This window comes from Chiloscyllium plagiosum, chromosome 50, assembly GCF_004010195.1.
Source record: "Chiloscyllium plagiosum isolate BGI_BamShark_2017 chromosome 50, ASM401019v2, whole genome shotgun sequence".
Taxonomy (NCBI): domain Eukaryota; kingdom Metazoa; phylum Chordata; class Chondrichthyes; order Orectolobiformes; family Hemiscylliidae; genus Chiloscyllium; species Chiloscyllium plagiosum.
The window spans coordinates 6,487,714-6,509,935 of record NC_057759.1 but is presented as its reverse complement, the minus strand read 5'-3'; the positions used below and the strand labels follow the sequence as shown (position 1 = coordinate 6,509,935).

The 22,222-nt window shown below is 42.3% G+C and overlaps 1 protein-coding gene across 1 annotated transcript in view; it reads right to left on the bottom strand.

The window, feature by feature from the left end:
• Positions 1 to 22,222, bottom strand: part of LOC122544534 — a 41,806-nt gene extending 19,584 nt beyond the window's left edge. The window contains exons 1-3 of the mRNA XM_043683848.1: positions 22,188 to 22,222; positions 21,575 to 21,655; positions 14,760 to 14,799 (exon numbers count right to left, since the gene is read on the bottom strand). Coding sequence (XP_043539783.1) covers positions 14,760 to 14,799; positions 21,575 to 21,651 — 117 coding nt within the window. The 5' untranslated portion in view covers positions 21,652 to 21,655; positions 22,188 to 22,222. The remainder of the gene's footprint in view (positions 1 to 14,759; positions 14,800 to 21,574; positions 21,656 to 22,187) is intronic.

The following is a 22,222-nucleotide window of genomic DNA, read 5'->3' as shown; positions in this document are numbered from 1 at the left end:
CAATATGCAGATATCACAGAGTTACAGACTAGATATTACAGTTTTTTAACTGCAATTTTTAACTGGAGCAAATTTCTGCTCATGGAAGCAGTAGCTTAGTGGATTATCAGTAGACTATTAAACTAGGGATCCAGGTAATGTTTGGGGGATCTGTTTTAATATCCACTATGACAGATGATAGAATTTGAATTCAATAAAAATCTGGAATTAAAAGATTAATGATGACCTGGTTGATTGTTGGAAAATCCCACTTGGTACACTGAAGTCCTTTAAAGGAAGGAAATTCTGTCCGTACCCAGTCTACTGTACGTGATTCTAGATCCACAGCAATGTGGTTGGCTCTTAACTGCCCTGGATGAGCGAGTGATGCCCAACATCCTGTGTCTCAATAAATCAATAAAACATCCAGTGCTGTAGAATACACTGACTGATAATTTAGCAACAGTGGAATAATGGAGACATTGGGTTGTCTGATGAGGTAGAATTGGGTAATGTCAGCAGATGTGTGAAAACTAATGCCATGCCTTAGGATGAGCTCACCTCATGGTGTCATGTAGTTGGGAATAACAGGAGCCAGGGATAGGCTCCTCCCTTGGGGGTTACCAAGTTCTAGGTTTTTGGAAAGGAAAGGGAATTTGGAACTGAGGCCACATTGGTTTTCACTGGATGGACAATAATGGTGGAATTAAAGTGACAGGGACCTTACCAGATGAGAGCAAGAACTGTTACCAATATCAGTGAATGGGAGGAGATTGAGTGGGAAAATGGTCAAGAGATGAGAAGTTGGTTCTCGTGGACACGAGAAGCTCCCAAGGTAGGAGAGAATTTGAGTATTCAGGACTCTGACAAAGTGGAACTTCAGAGACAGTTTCAGGGAAAGGAGGGACATGGAAGAAACAGCTGCTCAGATTATCTCAATCTGAATAACAAAGCAGTTGCATGAGCTCCTTACAAGATGGAGGAGAGAGAAAGAGAAACTTTTCAAAAGGAAGCGCGAAGGATGTTAGAAAAAGTGTTAGCAAGCTGGGTGTTCACCACAAATTTGATATAATTGACTTTTTAATCCTTTTATTAATACTTGTAACCGAGCTAGAATTTCCACACAGTCAATTGAGAAACTCTACAAAGAATCAAATTGGATGCTGGATGTGATCAACAGCAAATTCCAACTCCTTCAGTTATGGAAGTTACTCTGGCAGTTATGTAGTTATCTTGGTGTTGTAATGCATGCTTGGCATCGTATTACAGGGCTCCAGTAACAGATAATGATAGGTTAGCTGAATCACTGGTACATGAGCGAATACTGAAAACAATGAAGTTGTAATGTGACAGGTTAAGTGTGATTGAGGCAGTGTGGCAGACGGTGATTAGTTTAGAAAAATAAAGCAAGCCAGCATGATTGGTTATGCTAATGTTATCTGATAAGCGCAGGAAGAACAACTGTATAAATTGCAGGAAAACAAAGAGCCTGTGGAGAGCCAGGGAAGACATTTCGCTGGCTCCCACAGCTTTGATTTTGCAAGATTAAAGTTTAATTTCATGAAGGATTTTCTGTGTCTCCTGGTAATTTTTTATAAAACATTGAGTGATTCTTCCATAACACAATCAGAGGAAGATCACTTCAATGAGCACTCAGAAATTAGAAATAGGTTTTATACACTGTGTTTAACACACAGTGCATTTATTTCACTGTCATCCAGAACAGTCATCCCTTTAAGTGAGCTAGAGTTCATTAACTTCAGTAGAAACCTGCCCCAGTGGATATCATTCAGTTATCAATTACAAAACTAATTAAGTTCTTTGACATAGCTCCATATCAGGTGGGAATTGAAACAAAATCTTCTAGCTGAGACTATGAAGGAGGGAGATGTTCACAGTAAAAACCAGGCACTGTCATTTCTCATGAATATGCTGGTGTTTCAGCAGCTTGGATTTCACAATGAATCTCTGCCCACAGTCAAATCAGAACAGTCTCTACCTTCCGAGAGATCGCTGGTGTTTTAACAGGTTGGATTTATGAGAAAATCCTTTCCTGAGTGATCAGGTGAATGGTCTCTCCCCAGTGTGGATCCGCTGGTGTTTAATGAGGTTGGATGATGGCTTGAACCCACACCCACAGTGAGAGCACATGAAGGATCTCTCGTCACTGTGAGGATGTTGTTGGGATATCAGTGCCCCAGAGTTTTTAAAGCATATCCCACATTCTGAGCATTTCAAAGGTCTGTCCTCTGTGTGAACTTGCTCGGGTTTCAGCAAAGTGGATGATCGAGTGAATCCTTTCCCACCCTTGGAACAGATGAATGGCCTTTCCCCAGTGTGGCTGTATTTATATATTGTGACAGGCAATGATCTGCTGAAGACTTGTCCATGTGTACAACACACGTACGGTTTCTCCCCCACTGTGGGCGGTGCTTTTTACTTCAAAACCCAATGATATTCAGGTGGCAATAAACTCGGCAGCTTGGTCAGATTGGGAAGTGATGCTTGGTTTTATGTCTCCTCATTGCAAATAGTCTTCCAATTCCCTGTAATGTTCATTAAAAACAAAAAGCAAACCAAGTGAGAACCCAAAAAGAAAATGTTTAAAACCATCAGATGTAAGAGAAGTAGGTAACTCAACCCAGCAAGTCTGCTGTCACCATTCAGTGAGATCAGAGCTGATCCAATAATCCTCAGCTCGATTTTCCTGCCTTATGCCCCACCATTGAATCCCTTCCTAATTAAAAATCTATTTATCTCAGCCTTGGACACACTGAGCAGCACAGCCTCCACAGGCCACTGCAGTATTCTGTACTCTAACAGCAGGAATTCCTCCAGATCCATTTTAAACAGGTGATTCCTTACTCTGAGATTATGTCCTCAACTCTCAAACAAGTAATAACAATCTTCCTGAATCTACAATGTCAAGCCCCTCAGAATCTTTCCATAAGTTCTTGTCTCATTCTTCTGAACTCCAATGAGTGCAGAAGCAGTTTGCTCAAACTCCTTTCCTGAGAAATTCCTCCCATATCCAGGATCAATCTCCTGAATACTCTATGGATTGCCTTTCCCAAAATAAGGGACAAAAGCAACTCACAGTATTCCAAGTGTGATCTGACTCATGTCTTGAACAGTTTTAGCAAAACTTCCATTTTTTCTTCCCATTCCTTTTAAATAAAAGCCAACTAACCATTTCCTTTCCTGAATATCCACTGAACCTGGATGCTAGTTTTTCATCTTTCAAGCAGAAGGACCCAAAATTCTCTGTGCTGCAGTTTTCTGCAGAGGTTTCCCTCGTTAAATAATATTCACCTCTCCTAGTCTTCCTGCCGAAATGCATATTAGATTAGATTCCCTACAGTGTGCAAACAGGCCCTTAGGCCCAACCAGTCCACACTGACCCTCTGAAGAGTAACCACGCAGACCCATTTCCCTCTGACTAATGCACCTAACACTACGGGCAATTTACCATGGCCAATTCACCTGACCTGCACATCTCTGGACTGTGGGAGGAAATCGGAGCACCCGGAGGAAATCCATGCAGTTTTGGGGACAATGTGCAAACTCCACACAGGCAGTGGTCCGAGGCTGGAATCGAACCTGGGACCCTGTTGCTGTGAGGCAGCAGTGCGAACCACTGAGCTACCATGCCGCCCGATATATTTTCCCACGTCATATTCCACAGTGCTGGAAGGAGAATGAGAGAGGTTTATCGACCAACTGCTCAACCATACCTTCAGCATAACCTCCCAAAACAGCCACTTCCACCACCATGAAGGACTGCAGAGCAGGTGTATGTGACCAACATTCCCTTGAAGCTCCCTCCAACTCTCACAACATCACAATATACAGTGCTGAATGAATAGAAACTTTCTCCAATTTAATCAAGTACGTGGGAGAGATGTGAGGAATGACTTCGATATGAAAAAGGTGGAAGAGGTTTGGAAATCAATCATAGAACATAGAACAATACAGCACAGAACAGGCCCTTTGTTGTGCCAAACATTTGTCCTAGCTTAAGCACCCATCCATGTACCTATCCAATTGCCGCTTAAAGGTCACCAATGATTCTGACTCTGCCACTCCCACAGGCAGCGCATTCCATGCCCCCACCACTCTCTGGGCAAAGAACCGACCCCTGACATCCCCCCTATACCTTACACCCTTCACCTTAAATTTATGTCCCCTTGTAACACTCTGTTGTACCCGGGGAAAAAGTTTCTGACTGTCTACTCTACCTATTCCTCTGATCATCTTATAAAGCTCTATCAAGTCACCCCTCATCCTTCGCCGTTCCAACGAGAAAAGGCCGAGAACTCTCAACCTATCCTCGTACGACTTCCTCTCCATTCCAGGCAACATCCTGGTAAATCTTCTCTGCAAAGCAGAGAAATGACATCCAGTGAGAGTGAGTAGACTGTTGTTGGGATGAGGTGAAGGAGCCTCTTGGCAAAACCACATCGTCTCCAACCTCATCCGTGTTGGCAGATGTCGTTGGTGATGGTGGGGAGGGCTAATGGAGGGGGGGGTGAAGAGGAGGAACTCAAGCGGCTGCTGCCTGCACCTGTCTTCAAAGGGACCACTTTCAAGAAGAGGTGGTGAGCTTTGCACCCAAGAGAGCATCACGAGGAGAGATCAGGGGCTTGTCCACACTTCCACCCACTTCCCCCTTGGCTCAAAGCTGAAGGCACTTGCTGAGATGCAAGTCCCTCAGTGCTGCCAGACTTCAAAATTCCTTTGGAGCTGCTTCTTGGGAGCTTTTTCTGACAGTCAAGTTCCCACCTCAAATCATGCTCTCGTCTGTGCTCAGCAGAAACCAGTTTCCAAGACGGGACCAGTTATCCGCATCAAGTGCAAACACTTACCTGTTCTACCTCAGGAAGGTTGACTTCAACTGTGCCACGTAGTGTTGTGCTGGAAAAGCACAGCCAGTCAGGCAGCAGCCGAGGAGCAGGAGAGTCGATGTTTTGAGCATAAGCTCTTCACCGTGAATGTGATGAAAGGCTTATGCTTGAAACGTCGACTCTCCTGCTCCTCGGATGCTGCCTGACCACAGTACCACACCTTTCCAGCACCACACTTTTTGACTCTGATCTCCAGCATCTGCAGTCCTCAATTTTTCCTTCAACTTGTGCCACCCCTACAACTGCCCAGCTAAGATCAACATAGATGTTGTCTGGAATCTCAGTTCTGTATGATTTCAAGTCCAGTTGCACACATTGGAGTCTCCTCTGGGACAGAAAAGACCTGTTCAAAGAGGATAGGTCTTACCCGAGCTGGAAAGGGACCCATATCTTAGCAGGGAGCTTTGCTCGTTCCACCCAAAGAGACTTTATACAGATAGAGAGGAGAGTGGAGGAATTACAAGTCATGGCGTAAATAGAAAGGTTGGTGGGGAAGGTTCTGAATGTGAAGAGAGCACACCAATTAGAAAAGAAAGAAAAGAGAGAATCAGGGTACATTGTAACTCTGAAGAACGAAATTGCATTTATTTCAGTGCAAGGGGTCTTCCAGATAAGGCTGATAAACTCAGAGTGTGTTTAAGTACATGGGATTGGGATTTCAGAGCTTTTACAGAAACTTGGCTGAAACATGAACAGGACTGACAGCTCACTGTTCTGGGGTTTAGATTGTAGGGAGGATATTTTCCCAGGTTGGGGAGTTTAAAACCAGAGGACACAGTCTGAGGACAGGTTGTTAGGCCATTGAGGATTAAGATGAGGAAATATTTCTTCATGCAGAGGCTGGTCAGTCTGTGAAGTGTGTGACCACAAGAAGCTGTGGATTCCAAGTTGCTGATTATATTCAAGAAAGAGATGGATTTTTATGTTTAAGAGACAATGAATTGAATTGAATTTATTGTCACATGTACCGGGACACAGTGGAAAGCTTTGTCTTGTGAGCAATACAAGCAGATCACATAGTTATCACACAATGACTATGTGAAACGGAAGAACAGGCTGGAAGGACTGAATGGCCTATTTTTGCCCCAAGTTTCACCAATACAGAGCTCTGGACAGCCAATTCAGTCCTTCAGAAGTGCGGTCACATTGTAGTGTTGGGAAGTGTAGCAGTAAATTCAGGACGTCTCAAAATACTCCATAGCCAATTAATGAATTTTCAAATCTCACAACAATTGTCATATCAAAGGCTATAAATGTCAATTTGTTTCAAACTATGTACTGTATTTACCAGAATGGTTCTAAAGTGATTTGTTTTTATTCATTGAGTATAAGGATAGGCAGGTTATGCTGCAGCTTTACAGAACTTTCATTAGGCCACACTGGGAATATTGCGTACAGTTCTGGTCACCACATTCTCAGAAGAAGGGTGAATCTTTGGGGAGGGAACAGAAAAGGTTTACCAGGATGTTGCCTGATATGGGGGATTTTAGCTGTGAGGAAAGGTTGAATAGAGTTGATTTGTTTTCACTGGAATGCAGGAAGCCGATGGGCGACCTGGTCAAACTTTATAAGATTGTGAATGGCATGGATAGAGTGGAAAGTATGAGGCTTTTTCTCAAGGTCGAAGGGTCAATTGCTAGGGGACACGAGTTCAAGGTGTGCGAGGGCATAAGTTTAAAGCAGATGTGTGAGGTATGTTTTTCACACAAAGGTGGGTGAGTGCCTGGACCAGGCTGCCAGAGGAGATGGTGGAAACACACACTATAGCAGCATTCAAGAAGCATCTAGACCAGTACATGAATAGGTAGGGGCACCTTTCCACAATCTGTTTCCCCATCTGTTTCTCCACATCTCTGCTGCTATTGGGGGGCCTATAGTAAACACCCAACAAGGTGACTGCACCTTTCCTATTTCTGACTTCAGCCCATACTACCTCCAAAGGCAGATCCCCTTCGAACTGCCTTTCTGCAGCCGTTATACCATTTCTAATTAGCAACGCCACCCCCCCTCCTTTTTTACCACCCTCCCTAATCTACTGAAACATCTGTAACCAGGAACCTCCAACAACCATTCCTGTCCCTCTTCTATCCACGTTTCCGTGATGGCCACAACATTGTAGTCTCAGGTACCGATCCACGCCTTAAGTTCACCCACCCTATTTCTGATACTCCTTGCATTGAATCACTAAGTGGTTAGTTTCCAATCTGAGACAGGTCAACTTTTGTTCAACAAAGGTATTCAGGAGTTATGGGCCAAAGGCTGAACTCCACACAGCAGCCATGAGTTCATTCAATAGTGGAACAGCTGAAAGGCCTCCTCCTGATCCTTTGTTCATTGAAGACTGCTGGCTTCAGTCCCTGTTACAAAACTTCCTAACTCCACCTGTATCACTCCCACTGGTAACTATATGAACCAGGCTCTTCACAACATTAAGGGAATATCACATTTGGAGATTAGCTTTAAACCACAGACCCACATCCTCACCATGATGTTCTATTTCCATTTCAGTAATGTGGCCTGACTCCAACACAGTCTCAGCTCCAGGTGCTGAAATCTCATCCAGTCCTTTGTAACCTCGAGACTGAATGACCCTAACACACTCCCACTTTCAACCTCCCTGTAATCTTCAGCTCATCCAACACCCCGCTGCCCGTGTGCTCACACTGAGTTTTGTTCTCCTCACCTGGAGCTCATTGACCTGAAGAGGTCACAAATTGAGGAAAAGCAACATTTTAACAAATTTCTTGTCGTTCTTTTCAAATCCCACTATGATAGTGATCATTCTCACTTCTAATCTCTGCCAGCCACACAATCTTTCAAGATATCTGCACTTACTTAATTTTGGCCTCTTGAGCATGGTCAATTAATCTCCCCAACAACTGTGGATGTTCTTTCAGCATGAAATGTTTAAAAAAATCAAATTAAGTACCAAGTCATTAAAATGGAGGGGCCAGGCCAGACGAGGTGTCTTAACGGCATGTTGTCAGAGCTGGTGGACCCCATTGTGATTCATAGCTACGACCACCATAACAAGTGTTGGTTGAGGGATTCCAGCTCAGATTGTTGAGCTGAAATCTGATTTCCGAACATAGCCACACATCAGGGAGGCACAGGAGTTACCTGGATGCTCTGTTTCTGGAGGCAGTCACACCCCTTGGATTAACTACCTCAAATCAATCAGTGGTCAGGGATAGAAGGGTGTGACTAAGAGTGAGGCAGGTAGAGGAAACCAGAGTGTAGTGCTGAATGAGCCTCAGCCCTTCAGGTTGTCAACCAGGTTTGAGATTCTTGCTCCCTGTGTGGATGAGTGTGAGGTCTGTAGGGAGGATGAGCAAACTGACGACATCACTGTGGGAGAGGGAGCCAATCGAGAGGAAGGAGAAAAGAGAAATGCAAGTGTAATCGGAAACAGTGTAGTCAGGGGAATAGAGACTCTTCCCTGTTGCCAGAATCGAGAATCCCGAAGGCAGATTTGCCAGTCTGGTGCCTGGCTTCACGATAGTCATCTGGGCTGCACAGGAACGATCCTGTCGATATAGACAGATCGAGGGAAGACGTTCTGCTGAAGGAATATGTGCAGCTCAGGGATAAATTTAAAAAAAAATCAAAAAGGTAATAATCTCTGGATTACTACCTGAGCCATAAAGTCAGCAAGATTATAACAGTAAGATGTGTGGCTGAAAGATTGATGTGGGACAAACAGGAGGTTTGAATTCACTGGACACTGGAGTCAGTACTGGGGAAGGATGGAACTGTTCCAATGGGACAGGCTACACGTGAATGATGCTGGGATCAGAGTCCTGGAGAATGGCATAACCAGGGTCTATATATTGGACTTTAAACTAAAATATGGGGGTTGTTTTTCAGCTGCGTGCAAAATTATGGAAAAGTCAAGATGGGGAAGTGCTCAGCACAGGTTAAAGCTTTCACAACATGTTGCAAGACAGAAAGTATGGTAAGGGTCTGGAATCTAACTTCAGGCACAGCAGATAAAGGGACAAATATGAGAAGGGAAGAGGGACTTGTAACTAAATACACGGTCTACAGAACAAGGTAAACTTGGCATTCACAATGTTGTAGGTATCAGAGAAAAGGCTGCAGGGGGTTCAGGGCTGGTAACTAATTATCCAAGCTATCGAAAAGGCAGTGGGCAGAGTCAGAGGGGTTGTCTTGTTTGCAAGAAATAAAATTAAATTGATAGCAATAAGTGAAATAAAGTCAGAAGGTGTACAATCCGTGAGGGTAAAGATCAGGAACCACAAAGGGAAAAAGACGCCGAAGGAACTTGTGTACAAGCCATTAGCCACTGTCACGATGTGGGGGAGAAAATGCATCAGGAAATTATAAAAGCATGTAAGGAACTGTTGCAATAATCATTGGGGACTTCAATATGCAGGTGGACTGGGAAAAACAGGTTCATAGTGGTTCTCAAGAAAACGTGGAATGATCTGAGAGATTTTTTGTTTGGAGCAGTTTGTGGGAGAGCCCACTCCGGAACAGGCAATTCTGGATTTAGTGATGTGTAACGAGGGAGACTTGATTAGGGAGCTCAAAGTGAAGGAACTCCTAGGAGGCAGTGGCCATAACATAATAGAGTTCACCCTGCAGCTTGAGAGGGAGAAGATTGAATCAGATGAAACGGGATGACATTTGGGTAAAGGTAACTACAAAGACATGTGGGTGGAGCTGGACAGAGTTGATTGGAAGGGTGAGCTGACCAGTGAAGACAGTGGAGCAGCGATGGCAGGAGTTTCTGGGTTAATTCAGGAGACATGGCAGAAATTCATCCCAAGGAAGAAGAAAAATACTAAGGGGAGGATCAGACAACCCTGGTTGACAGGGGAAGTCAGGGAGAGCATAAAGGCAACACAAGCCATAGTGATGTAAAGATCAGTGGAAGCCAGAAGATTGGGAAGTCTTTAAAAAAACAGAAATAACTTCAAAAAAAAGGTGGCGATGGGGAAAGAAGTGAAATATGAGAGTAAGCGCGCTACTAATACAGAAGAGGGCTGCAGGGAATTTTCTTGGATATCTAAACAGTTACAAAGAGACAAGAGTGGACATTGGACAGCTTGAAAACAATGCTTGAAAAGTAGTAATGGGGAACCATGGCTTGGCAGAGGATCTGAAGAGGTACTTTCCATCAATTTTTAACAGTGGAAGACACCAGCAACCGACCAGAACTTCAAGGGAAACCTGGGGACAGAAGTGAGTGCATTGGCCATTGGTAAGGCGAAGGGGCTGGGAAGCTGTAGGTGGGTAAATCACCAAGACCGGATGGACTATAAGGAGAAAGTGAGGTCTGCAGATGCTGGAGATGAGAGCTGAAAATGTGTTGCTGGAAAAGCGCAGCAGGTCAGCACTTTCAAGTACTCTGCAGCCTCATTCTAAACAAGGGATTCTCAAGCCTTCAGGAATCCTGAAGAAGGGCTTATCCCCGAAACGTCGATTCTCCTGTTCCCTGGATGCTGCCTGACCGGATGGACTATACTCCAGATAACTGAAGGAGTCAGTGGAGTGGATTGGAGAGGCATTGGTGATGATCTTTCAGAAAGCACTGGAGTCAGGCAGGGTGCCAGATGACTGGAAAATGGCTAATGCAACATGTGTTTAAGAAAGGGAGGCAGAGGCAGGAAACTACAGGCTACATAGCAAGAACGCAGTCATTCCTAAGGCTTGAGAATCCCTTGTTTAGAATGAGACTGCAGAGTACTTGAAAGTGCATGGTAAAATAGAGCAGAGTCAGCACAGCTTTGTTAAGGAGAGGTCTTCCCTGACAAATCTGTTCACATTCTTTGAGGAAGTAACAAGCAAGTTAGACAACACAGAGTCAGTGGATGTAATCGACTTGCATTTCCAGAAGGCCTTTGTTAAGGTACCACACAGCAGGCTGCTAAACAAGGTAAAGGCAGAGAATTGGCTGCCTGGCAGAAGGCAGAGAGTCAGGATAAAAGGGTCTTTTACAGAATTGCCAGCCAGTGACTCATGGACTTGGACAGGGGTCAATGTTGGGACCACAACTATTCATGTTATACCTTAATGATCTGGACAAAGGAACTAAGGGTATTCTTACCACATTTGCACATGGGATAGATGTCGGTGGAGGGGCAGGTAGTGCTGAGGAGGTGCGGAGGGTGTAGAAGGATTTGGACAGGCTGCAAGAGTGGACAAAGAAGTGACAGATGGAATACAATGTAGGAAATTGTGAGGTTATGCACTCTGATAGAATGAATAAAGATGTTGATAATTTTCTGAACAGGGAAAGTATTCAGAAATCTCAAAGGCAAGGGACCTTGGGAGTCCTAGTTCAGGAATTCTTTTACGGTTAACTGGCAGGTTCAGTTAGCAGTTTGGAAGGCAAATGCCATTTTAACATTTATTTCACGGAGACTACAATACAAAAGCAGAGATGTACTGCTGAGGCTCTATCAGCTCTGGTCACACTGCATTTGGAATATTGTGAGCAGCTTTGGGCCCATTATCTTGGGAAGGATGTACTTGTGTTGGAGGGAGCCCAGAGTACATTTACAAGAATGACCCCAGGATGAAAGACTTGTCAGAAAAACAGCAATTGAGGATAACTCTGGGTCTGTATTCAATAGATTATAGAAGTATGAGAAGCATGAGGAAGGATAGAAATGCAGGTAAAAGAGAAGGCGGAATGGTGTTTTTGATTAAGGAAAACATTGCTGCTCTAACTAGAGAAAATATTTCTGAAAAGGATCATCCAGTGAAAATATCTGGGTTAAAATAACAAAGGGATAATCATCATGATGGGACTGTATGATAGGCCCCCCAACAGTCAGAAGGAAACTGAGGAACAAATATACACAGATTTCAGATATATGTAAGATGATAAAGGCTGTAATAGTAGGTTTTTACAAACATTGTCTGGATGTACCATTGTGCTAAAGGCTTGGATGGAGAAGAGACTTTTAAAATTCAAAGAAAATTTCTTAATCAACATGTAAATGTACCGAGAGAAGGAGCTTCATGTTCCAGGATACAAATTCTGTAGGAAGCTGAGAAAGTGGGGGCAAGAGAGGAGGGGAGTGGCAGTTTTGATAAGGGATAGCATTACTATGGGACGATATTCCTGGGAACACATCCAGGAAGTTATTTGGATGGTACTGAGAAATAAGAAAGGGATGGTCATCTTATTGGGATGGTATTATAGACTCCCTGATAATCAGCAAGAAATTCAGAAACAAATTTGTAAGGCGATTTCAGTTCTCTGTAAGAATAATACGGTGGATATGGTAGGGGATTTTACCATTCCAAATGTAGACAGGGACTGCTGTAGTGTTAAGGGTTTAAAAGAAGAGGAATTTGTTAACTGTGTACAAGGAAAGTTTCTGGTTTAGTATGTGGATGTTCCTGCTAGAGGAGATGCAAAATTTGACCTAGTCCTGGGAAATAAGGCAGGGCAGGTGACCGAAGTGTCAGTGGGGGAGTAGTTTGGAGCCAGCAACCATAAATCTGTTTGTTTTTAAATAGCGATGGAAAAGGATAGACTGGATCTAAAAGCTGAAGTTCGAAATTGGAGGAAGGCTAATTTTGACAGCATAGGCAAGAACTTTCAAAAGCTGATTGGGGGCAGATGTTAGTATATTCCTGTTTGGGTGAAAGGAAAGGCTGGTAGGTGGCGGGAATGTGGGATGATGAGAGAAATTGAGGTTTTGGTTAAGAAAAAATGAAGCATATGTCAGGAAGAGACAGAAGAAATTGAGTGAAGCCTTAGAGTATAAAGGTCGTAGGAGTACCCTTAGGAAAGAAATCCTGAGGGCAAAAAGGGGACATGAGATATCTTTGGCAAATAGAAGTAAAGAGAACGCAAAGAGTTTTTAGAAATAGATTAAGGATAAAACAGTAACTAGGGAGAGAATAGGGCCTTTTCCAGCAACACATTTTTAAGCTCTGATCTCCAGCATCTGCAGTCCTCACTTTCTCCCTCTCAAAAATCAGCAAGGCAGCCGATGCATGGAGCCGTGGGAGATGGGGATGGATGAGTATTTTGCATCAGTGTACACTGTGAAGAAGGACATGGAAGATAATAGAATGCGGAAAAATAGATAGCGACATCTTGAAAAATGTCCATATTACAGAGGAGAAAGTTTGGATGTCTTGAAATGCATAAAAGTGAATAAATCCCCAAGACCTGATCAGGTGCACCCTCGAACTCTGTGGGAAGGTAGGGAAGTGATTGCTGGGCACCTTGCTGAGATATTTTTATCATTGATAGTCGCAGGTGAGGTGCTGGATGACTGGAAGATTGTTAACGTGGTGCCAATATTTAAGAGAGGTGGTAAGGAAAAGCCAGGGAACTGTAGACTGGTGAGTCTGATATCGGTGGTTGGCAAGATGTTGGAGGGAATCCTGAGAGACAGGATTGACATGCTTTTGGTAAGACAAGGACTGATTAGGGACAGTCAGCATGGCTTTGTGTGTCTGAAAATGTGTGTCATGAACTTGAATGAGTTGTTTTGAAGAAATAACAAAGAAGATTGATGAGGTCAGAGTGGTGGATGTGATCTATATGGCCTTCAGTAAGGCGTTCAACAAGGTTCTTCATGGGAGATTGGTTAGCAAGGTTAGATCTCATGGAATACAGGGAAGGTAGCCAAATGGATGCAGAACTTGCTCTATGGTAGAAGACGGGGCTGGTGGTGGAGGAGAGATGCTTTTCAGACTGGAGGCCTGTGACCAGTGGTGTGCCACCAGTATCAGTGTTGGATCCACTGCTTTTCATCATTTATGTGAATGATTTGGATTTGAACATAGCAGGTATAGTTAATAAGTTTGCAGATGACACCAAAATTGGACAGCAAAAAAGGTTCCTTCAAAGTACAACAGGGTCTTGATCAGATGGGCCAATGGGCTGAGGAGTGGCAGATGGAGTTTTCAGATAAATCTGGGGTGCTGCATTTTGGAAAGGCAAATCAGGGCAGGACTTGTACACTTAATGGTAAGATCGTGGGGATTGTTGCTGAACAAAGAGACCTTGGAAGGCATGTTCACAGCTCCTTGAAAGTGGAGTTGCAAGTAGATAGGACAGTGAAGGCGGCGTTTGGTATGTTTTCTTCATTGGTCAGTGCATCGTGTACAGGAGTTGGGAGGTCATGTTGTGGCTGTGCAGGTCATTGGTGAGGCCAGTTTTGGAATAGCGCATGCAATACTGGTTTCCTTCGTATTGGAAGGATAGTGAAATGTTGAAGGGTTCAGAAAAGATTTACAAGTAATTTGTCAGGGTTGAATGATTTGAGCTATAGAGAGAGGCTGAACAGGCTAGGGCTGACCACATAGTGGTTTATAAAATCATGAGGGACAATGTCTCTTCCCTGAGGTGGGAGAGTCCAAAACTAGAGTCATAGATTTAAGATAAACGGGAAAAAATTTAAAATGGACCGAAGCGGCAACTTTTTCATGCATAAGATGATATGAGTAAGGAATGAGCTGCCAGAGGAAGTGGAGGAGGCTGGTACAATTACAACATTTAAAGGGTATCTGGATGGGTAATTGAATAAGAAGGGTTCAAAGGGATATGGGTCAAGTACTGGCAAATGGGGCTAGATTAGCTTCTGACATCTGGTTAGCATGGATGAGTAGGACCAAAGAGTCTGCTTCAGTGCTGTACGTCTCGATGACTCAATGGCTGTGAATGATAACATTTATTGGAAATCGGGTGAGGTGAATTGAGAATGGAGAGGGATAAAAAAAGTTATAATTGCTTGGTGGTATTTGACTACTCTTGTGAAAACTTCTCTCCAGAAATTGAGTTCCATGTGTGCTTAATTCAACTGCTTTGTGACTGTGGAAGTATGTTTTCAGTCTGACCTGCTGTTAATTGGAAGGAACTGATCACACTTGGCTTCGTACCGAGAGAATGTGATACTGTCTTGCTCCTTCATGTAATTGTCTGGAGGATGAGAGAAGAGACATCCCCTGTAAATCAACATTAAGTGAGTTTGACAGTATCAAACATTTCAATGTAATATTCATTTTATAATTATGAGGCTGTGTTTCTTTCAAGCCAGCATTTCAAACAGAACTACAGGTCTGACTGCATTCTTGGCCTGAGTTGCTCTTTGTCTGGTGATTGTAACAAAAGAAATCTATGCCAATTCACTAAGAATCAGATACTAACCAACACTTCTACAGCTCCACAATGGGGCTACCCAAAACAAGTTTGTATCCGGATCTGAGAGTTTCCTTATCAATCTATACCTGTCAGTTCCTGTGAGGTGAATGTGGAAGTACGGCTGTCAACCTGTACCTGTCAGTATAGGCCGTGCAAATGTGAGAGTTAATATAGTTATCAATCTGTCCCTGTCACTCTCTGCAATATCCAAAATGTATTTACTAGAGAGTGACAGGGACAGATTGATAACTACATTCACACACTATAAACTGACAGGTATAGATTGATAACTGAACTCATAACCACAGAGTTGAAACTGGCAGAGACTGATTGATAAATACATTTTAAAAAAATAGGATTCAGTCCCTATGTGCTTCACTGAAGGGGATGTGTGAGTTTAGTTATCAATATATACCTGTCAGTTTCTGCCGTTGTGAACGTGTGAATTTACTTAACAATCTTTCCCTAACAGTTTCTGCTGTGTATCTGACTGTGTAGTTATCAACCTGAACCTGTCAGTTTCAGCTTTGAGAACGGGTGTGTCATTCTCAGTATCTCCTTGCCAGTTTCTGCTTTATGAATATTAAATGCAGTCATCAATTTGTACCTGTCAGTATCTTCTGTGTGAATGTAGATATTGATCTCCACCTGTCAGTTTTAGCTATAATCAATTTCTCAGTGCAATTATCCATCAATACCTGTCAGGTTTTGGTATTTGACACCAGAGTGTCATTGTCAACCTGTTTCTACGACGTCAATTTGGGAGAGTCAATACCAATCTATCCCTGTCAGATTCTTCCCTGTCAATATGTGAATAGTACAGTTGTCATTCTCTACATGTCAATTTCTACCTGTGTAATTGTCAATCTGTACCTTTCAGACTCTGCTGTGTGAATACATAAATATAGTTATCAATCTACAGCTGTCAGTTTCTACTTGGTGAATATGTCTGTGTAATTGTCAATTCCTGCCAGTTTATGCTATGTGAATGTGTGAGCTGAGCTTTCATCTGTCACTATCAATTTCTGCTTTTGAATAAGAGAGTTTAGTTATCAATCCTTCCTGTCAGGTGCTGTAATGTCAGGGTTTGAATGTATTTATTCATCTTTTCGTGCCAGGTTGTGTGACTGTAGCTATCAATCTGTACCTCTCAGATTCTGCGACATGTGAGTGTAGTTATCCACTTGATTTGATCTGATTTATTATTGTCTCATGCACAGAGATACAATGAAAAGTATTATTTTGAGTGCCTTTCAGGCAGATCATATCATTAAAAGTGCATTAGGGCAATAGAACAGAATCTGGAATACAGTGTTAATGGTGCAGAGAGAGAGAGAGAATAACATTAAAATTTGAGAGGTCCATTCAAAAGTCTAATAACAGCACAGAATCAGTTCTTGAATCTGTTGGACGGTATATTCAAACTTCTGTATTTTCTACCTGACAGACCAGGGTGGAGGAGTATAGAACCGGAGTAAGATGGGTCTTTGATTATGCTGGTTGCTTTCCCAACACAGGAGGAAGTATAAATGGAGCCTTTGGATGGAAGGCTGCTTTCAGTGGGCTTTGTTCACAACTGACCGTGGTGGTCTTGGGCAGAACAGTAGCCATACCACACTGTGACACATCAATAGGTGGTGCATCGATAAAAATTTGCAGGAGTCGTTATAGACACGGTGAATTTCCTTAGCCTCCTGAGGATATCTGCTTGGTGAATATGTTTGAGTAATTGTCAATCTAAGCCTGCCAGTTTCTGCTATGTGAATAGGAGAAGTTAAAAACTAACAGTCCCTGTCAGGTTTTGCTTTGTGAAGGTTTAGTTAAGAATCCTTCCCAATCAGGGTCCGAATTGTAAATGTGAGTGTATTTATCAATGTTTGCCTGACAAATTTTCTTTTGGGAACATGTGAATGTAGTTATCAATTTTCCCTGGTAGTTTCTGCTCTGTGAATATGAAAATATAGTTATTAATCTCTAAATGAAAACCAAAAGAACTGCAGATGCTGGAAATCAGAAACAAAATCAAATTGCTGGAAAAGCTCAGCAGGTTGGACAGAGTCTGTGGACAGAAATCAGAGTTAAAAATTCCAGTCCAGTAACCCTTCCTGAGAACTGATGGTAGCCAGGAAATGATTAGTTTTTCTGCAGAAGGTAGGGTATGTTGAAGGGTCAGGAGTAAATGGTAGATGGATATAGAATCCAAAGATCACGGTCAGACGAGGAAGATGAATCACTATTAACAGGGACTGTTAGTGACTGTTGGTGTATAATAGCAGACCTTGTGACAACAAGGCCTGGTGTGAGAGGTTCTGGGTAATGACATGGGAAAGCTCTAGCCCTAGTTATAGAACTCAATATTGGGTCCAGAAGGCTGTTGTGTTCCCAACCAGAAAATGAGGTGCTGTTCTTCCAGCTTGCTCTGAGTTTGAGCTGGAGCACTGCAGCAAGCGGAAGCTCAGGGTCTTGTTTTCTGGACGGAATGTCGGTGTTTGGCAAGTGGACATCCAATCTACACTCAGTTTTCCAAGAATAGAGAAGACCACGTGGCAGCTAGGAAAATGCACACACTCAGTTCTGAGAAAGGGTCACTAGACCTCAAATGTAACACTGATTTCTTCTGTTATCAATCTCTACCTGTCAGTTTCTCCTGTGAATATCAGAGTGTCATTATCAAACCATACACGTCAATTTAAGTAATTTGAAATAGCGTGTTATCAATCTGTTCCAATAATTTTCTGCTTTGTGAATGAGAATGTCTTCCTCGGAAATGTCCTGCCATGTGCATTTGAGTGTGATTGACCAATCTGTCCCTGTTATATTCTGCTCTGTGTAACTCAAGATGTAGCTGTGAATCTGTATTTGTCAATGTCTAGTTTATAAATTTTCAAATGCATTTATCAGATTGTACCTGCCAGTGTTTTTGAAGTGTGTGTGGGGGTTTGGGGTTGTGTGCTTAAGTATCATGCTCTCCCTTTCAGTTTCTACAGAGTGAATGTGTGAGAGCAGCTATCAATCACCGCCTGTCAGTTTTTGTTGTGTCCACGAGAGAGTTCAGGAATTGAGCTAACCTTGTCAGTTTGTGCTGTGTGACTGAACGTCAAGTGCTCAATCAGTACCAGTCACTTTCAACTCTCATGCATCAAAAGTTGCTTAATTCGCTGACAGCCAATAATATTCTATGAGTCCAATGGTGACAAGGAATCTATTCTTATTTGCCATCTGGTTCACTAATGCCCTTTAAGGAAGGAAGCTGCCATCCTTACCTGGTCTGGCCTACATGTGTCTCCAGACCCACAGCAAGGTGTCTGACACATAACTACCCCCTGGGCAGTTAGGGATGGGCAATAAATGCTGGCCTCACCAGTGATTCTCTCATCCCATGAATGAATTTAGGAAAAAGAATTCTCTGTGACTGTGATTGATTCTGTGATATTAGATTTTAGGGTGTTGTGAATGGGCCTTAATCTCTTCTGCATTATGAAATTTATGGTAGAGTCACAGAATTGGTACAGCCATTCAGCCCATTTGTGTCCAGACTGGGACATTCTGTTCTTCACCTATTCTCCATACTAGTTTCCAGAAACTGTTGGGATTCTGAACTTTATCCACTCACTGCCAGTATCTCTATCTAAATGATAATTTGAGATTATTTCTGCAGTTACCTGTCTTTGACAATTATAGGAGAAAGTGAGGACTGCAGATGCTGGAGATCAGAGCTGAAAATGTGTTGCTGGAAAAGCGCAGCAGGTCAGGCAGCATCCAAGGAACAGGAGAATTGACGTTTCGGGCATAAGCCCTTCTTCAGGATTCCTGAAGAAGGGCTTATGTCTGAAACGTTGATTCTCATGCTCCTTTGATGCTGCCTGACCTGCTGCCCTTTGATAACTATAGTACCAGTTTTGTTCTGTGGGCAACAGCATCAGGTAGAGTATGTGTATTTCATTCTCTTTCCATGTTCAGTTGTGTTTTTTTTGGTCTGAGTGTAGGATAAATTTGATCAATATTCACTAACCTTTTGTGATTGAGGGATTGATGTTATCTTTGCCATGAATCTGAATTTTATTGCATTCAGACTTTTTAAAATATTTTGTGTCTGCAGTAATCTTTATCAGTTGCTGCTGGACACTAAGATATAACATCTGACACTAACTGAAACGATTAGTGGTTTGGTGAATCAATTTATAACTGTCCATATTTGGAAATACCTGGGCCTAAATTTCTTTTTTTTTTCCCTTTCAGCATTAACTGGCTGTGTGTGAGTGAGTTTTCTGTTGTGCTGCCAATCTATATCACTTTAAAGGAGTGGCACTGGTCTATATCACACTGACACTTTTTTTAAGTCGCTTTGTGTTTCCCGTTCTGCATGTCATGATCTGATACACTTTATGAGGTGGGTTTAATGCCTTATAAATCAGTGTTTCCTATATTAAAAAAGTATGGAAATGCTTCTGCATTACTCAGGCCCTCAAACACAATGTGGAGTGTGGAGAAAGTGTGTGTTCATCAGCACCAGGCCCAGTGTGAGAATGAGATTCATTCACTCTCTGATACGAGATATCAATGTGCTCCTTATTCTTGGTTATTGTGTTTCACAGTGCTTCAGTGTCATCCAAATTGAAACATGTCACTTTTAGTAACTGCTACTGTACTTCAGTGTTCAAACTTGTGCTACTTGACACGAATAAGGTACTATCCATTGCCACTGGACTCAGCTCCTGTCTGTGAAAGTGGATGTGTTTGTATATCTGTTAATCTCTAGCACTGCACATGTCGTTCAATAATGTCCACAGCCAATGTTCTTTAGCTTTAGCCTGTAGGATCCATGGACAACTGAACATGCAACACATTGCAGCAGAAAAACATCTTTGCTTTTCTTCAGAATTAAGGGGAGAAAAGCAATGGACTTTTGCAACTCCTATAGTGCAGAGACTAACCGGGAACAATAGGGATATCAAGGTCTGGTTTTCAGAATGCTATCAATTTTTGCATTGTGACATATTTTAACCAATGAATCAGTATTAACTGAACCCATTTGCAACGAAGTGAACACTTCAACTGCATTGCAGCTGACTGACCAGTGTTCCTTGTACAGGAAAGAGAATTGGCCAATTCTATTTTATTTATCAATGTGGACAGGATCTGGTGCAAGCCACTAGCAGACTCTTGTGTTGCTCTATGGTAGGGAGGGGGAAAATGAAAAGGACTTTTATTTTCCACCATTCTGTGAAGAATAGTTCAATAAATTGAATTTGAAAATTTAAATGTCAACTCATGTTGAAAAAAAAATTGAGCAGCTTAACAAACCAACCAATTTTGGCTCTCTCTTTCATTCTGAAATGCTTTAAATAGTAATGATCCAATTCTAATGACTTGCTTTTTTTTGTACTTTAATGAAGGGAGGGTCAAGAGGAATGCAGGGCTCTTCATAGAAAATCAAAAGGAATTTCAAAATACATACAGAATAATTTAAAAAAAAAACTTTCTTGCTGTACAGAAAAATAAAATAATTACAAAATGATGAAATGGAGAATGAGGTTACGATACAGATGGAGTTGACAGCTTCTCTGCTGCCATAATAGTTTTACAAAAATGGACTGCTGGTTGAAAGAAATTAGAATTGTTAGCTCAGTCAACTGTTATGTTGTTATAGATTGTCTTTGATCAGTCAGACTTAATAATTTGAAGAGACTGATTCTGTGCTGTAAGTTTCTTTGACTTGAGATCTGAGAGTCGAAATCAGTTTGATGAAATGTTTTCTGCTAGTTGTGGTGTATATGGATTTTCATTACTTTTAGATGTTGGAATGAGTATTTCAGGATGGCGTACAAATTTGCAACAATTGTAAATCAGTCAGTAGTTGTGTGTGAGAAAATGGTGTGTGTGCATATGTATGCAAGCACACATAAGAGGGTGGGTTGGAGATGGTGGTTGTGTGTACGTCAGGCTTTGGCTCAGAGGTTCATTGGGAATTTACACTGTTTAGTTGTTGTGCCTTTCACATAGGACTTCTATTTATCAAAAGATTAATTTTGTCCTTCTCAGTTACTGATAATGCCAAAGTTTCCTTCTATATCTTCAGAAATCCTTGCTGTAACAATGTAACAGAATGATCTGTTTGTTCACCTTGACTGTAACTTTAAAATTGCCTTCATTACATGTGGAGTTAATACAGTTCCTGAATGGAAATTTCATAAGAGGATACAATCTATCCCTTTTCTGATGTTGCAAATGATAATTGACTAAGCATCATGGCATTTATTGGAACTGAGCTGTTGTGCATTGAGTATAGGGAGAAATCTTTGAGGAGAAAGTGAGGTCTGCAGATGCTGGAGATCAGAGCTGAAAATGTGTTGCTGGAAAAGCGCAGCAGGTCAGGCAGCATCCAGGGAACAGGAGAATCGACGTTTCGGGCATAATCAAAAAATATATTGCATCAATTGTGTTTGACGCTTGGATTGAATGTGTATTTCTGGAAATTAAGCTCAATGTGTATCTGACTCAATCCACTCTGACTCTGGAAAGGATGTTCTCCAATCTGACAACAGTAACATACCTGCTGGTTGTTAGAAGCAGCTGGTCACACTTGGCTTTGTACTGAGGAAATATTACGTTGTCTTGGTCATCAATCATTTGCCTGGAGGAAGACAAGAGGGATATTTCCTGTAAATCACCATCAGCTAAGTAATTCTTTGTTTTTAATCAGGGCAATGTGAACAGAGCAAGGACTGGTTACACTCTCGCTCTGAGCTCCTCCCAGTCTTTTTTTCTGTTTGCGAAATTCTAAAAAATTTACTATGGTATAAAAACTAACCAACATCTGCAAGTTCAATATTCAGTTCCCAATACATTAACTGTTGAAGGAAGAACAACAGGCACTACTATCATATTTAGATATACTGTCATTTAATTACCTACTATTCCATGTCTATTCGCAACAAACAGCATGAAATAGAAGCCAAACAATGAATTCCCATCAGAGTTTAGGGGATTAAAAACCACAAGAATGTCCCACAGCAGCTTCTTCCCGCTCTGCCTCCCTCAGCAGGCCCACACACAGCCCGAGAAAGGCCTCTCTCTTCCCCCCAGCCCGCTCACTCCAAGTTCCGGGACCAGTTCCTGCTCCGCTCGGCCTCTTACAAACAGCCCCCGGTTCTCCCTGAACTCACCCCGAATCAATCCCGGTCTCGGAGCCCCCTCCGTG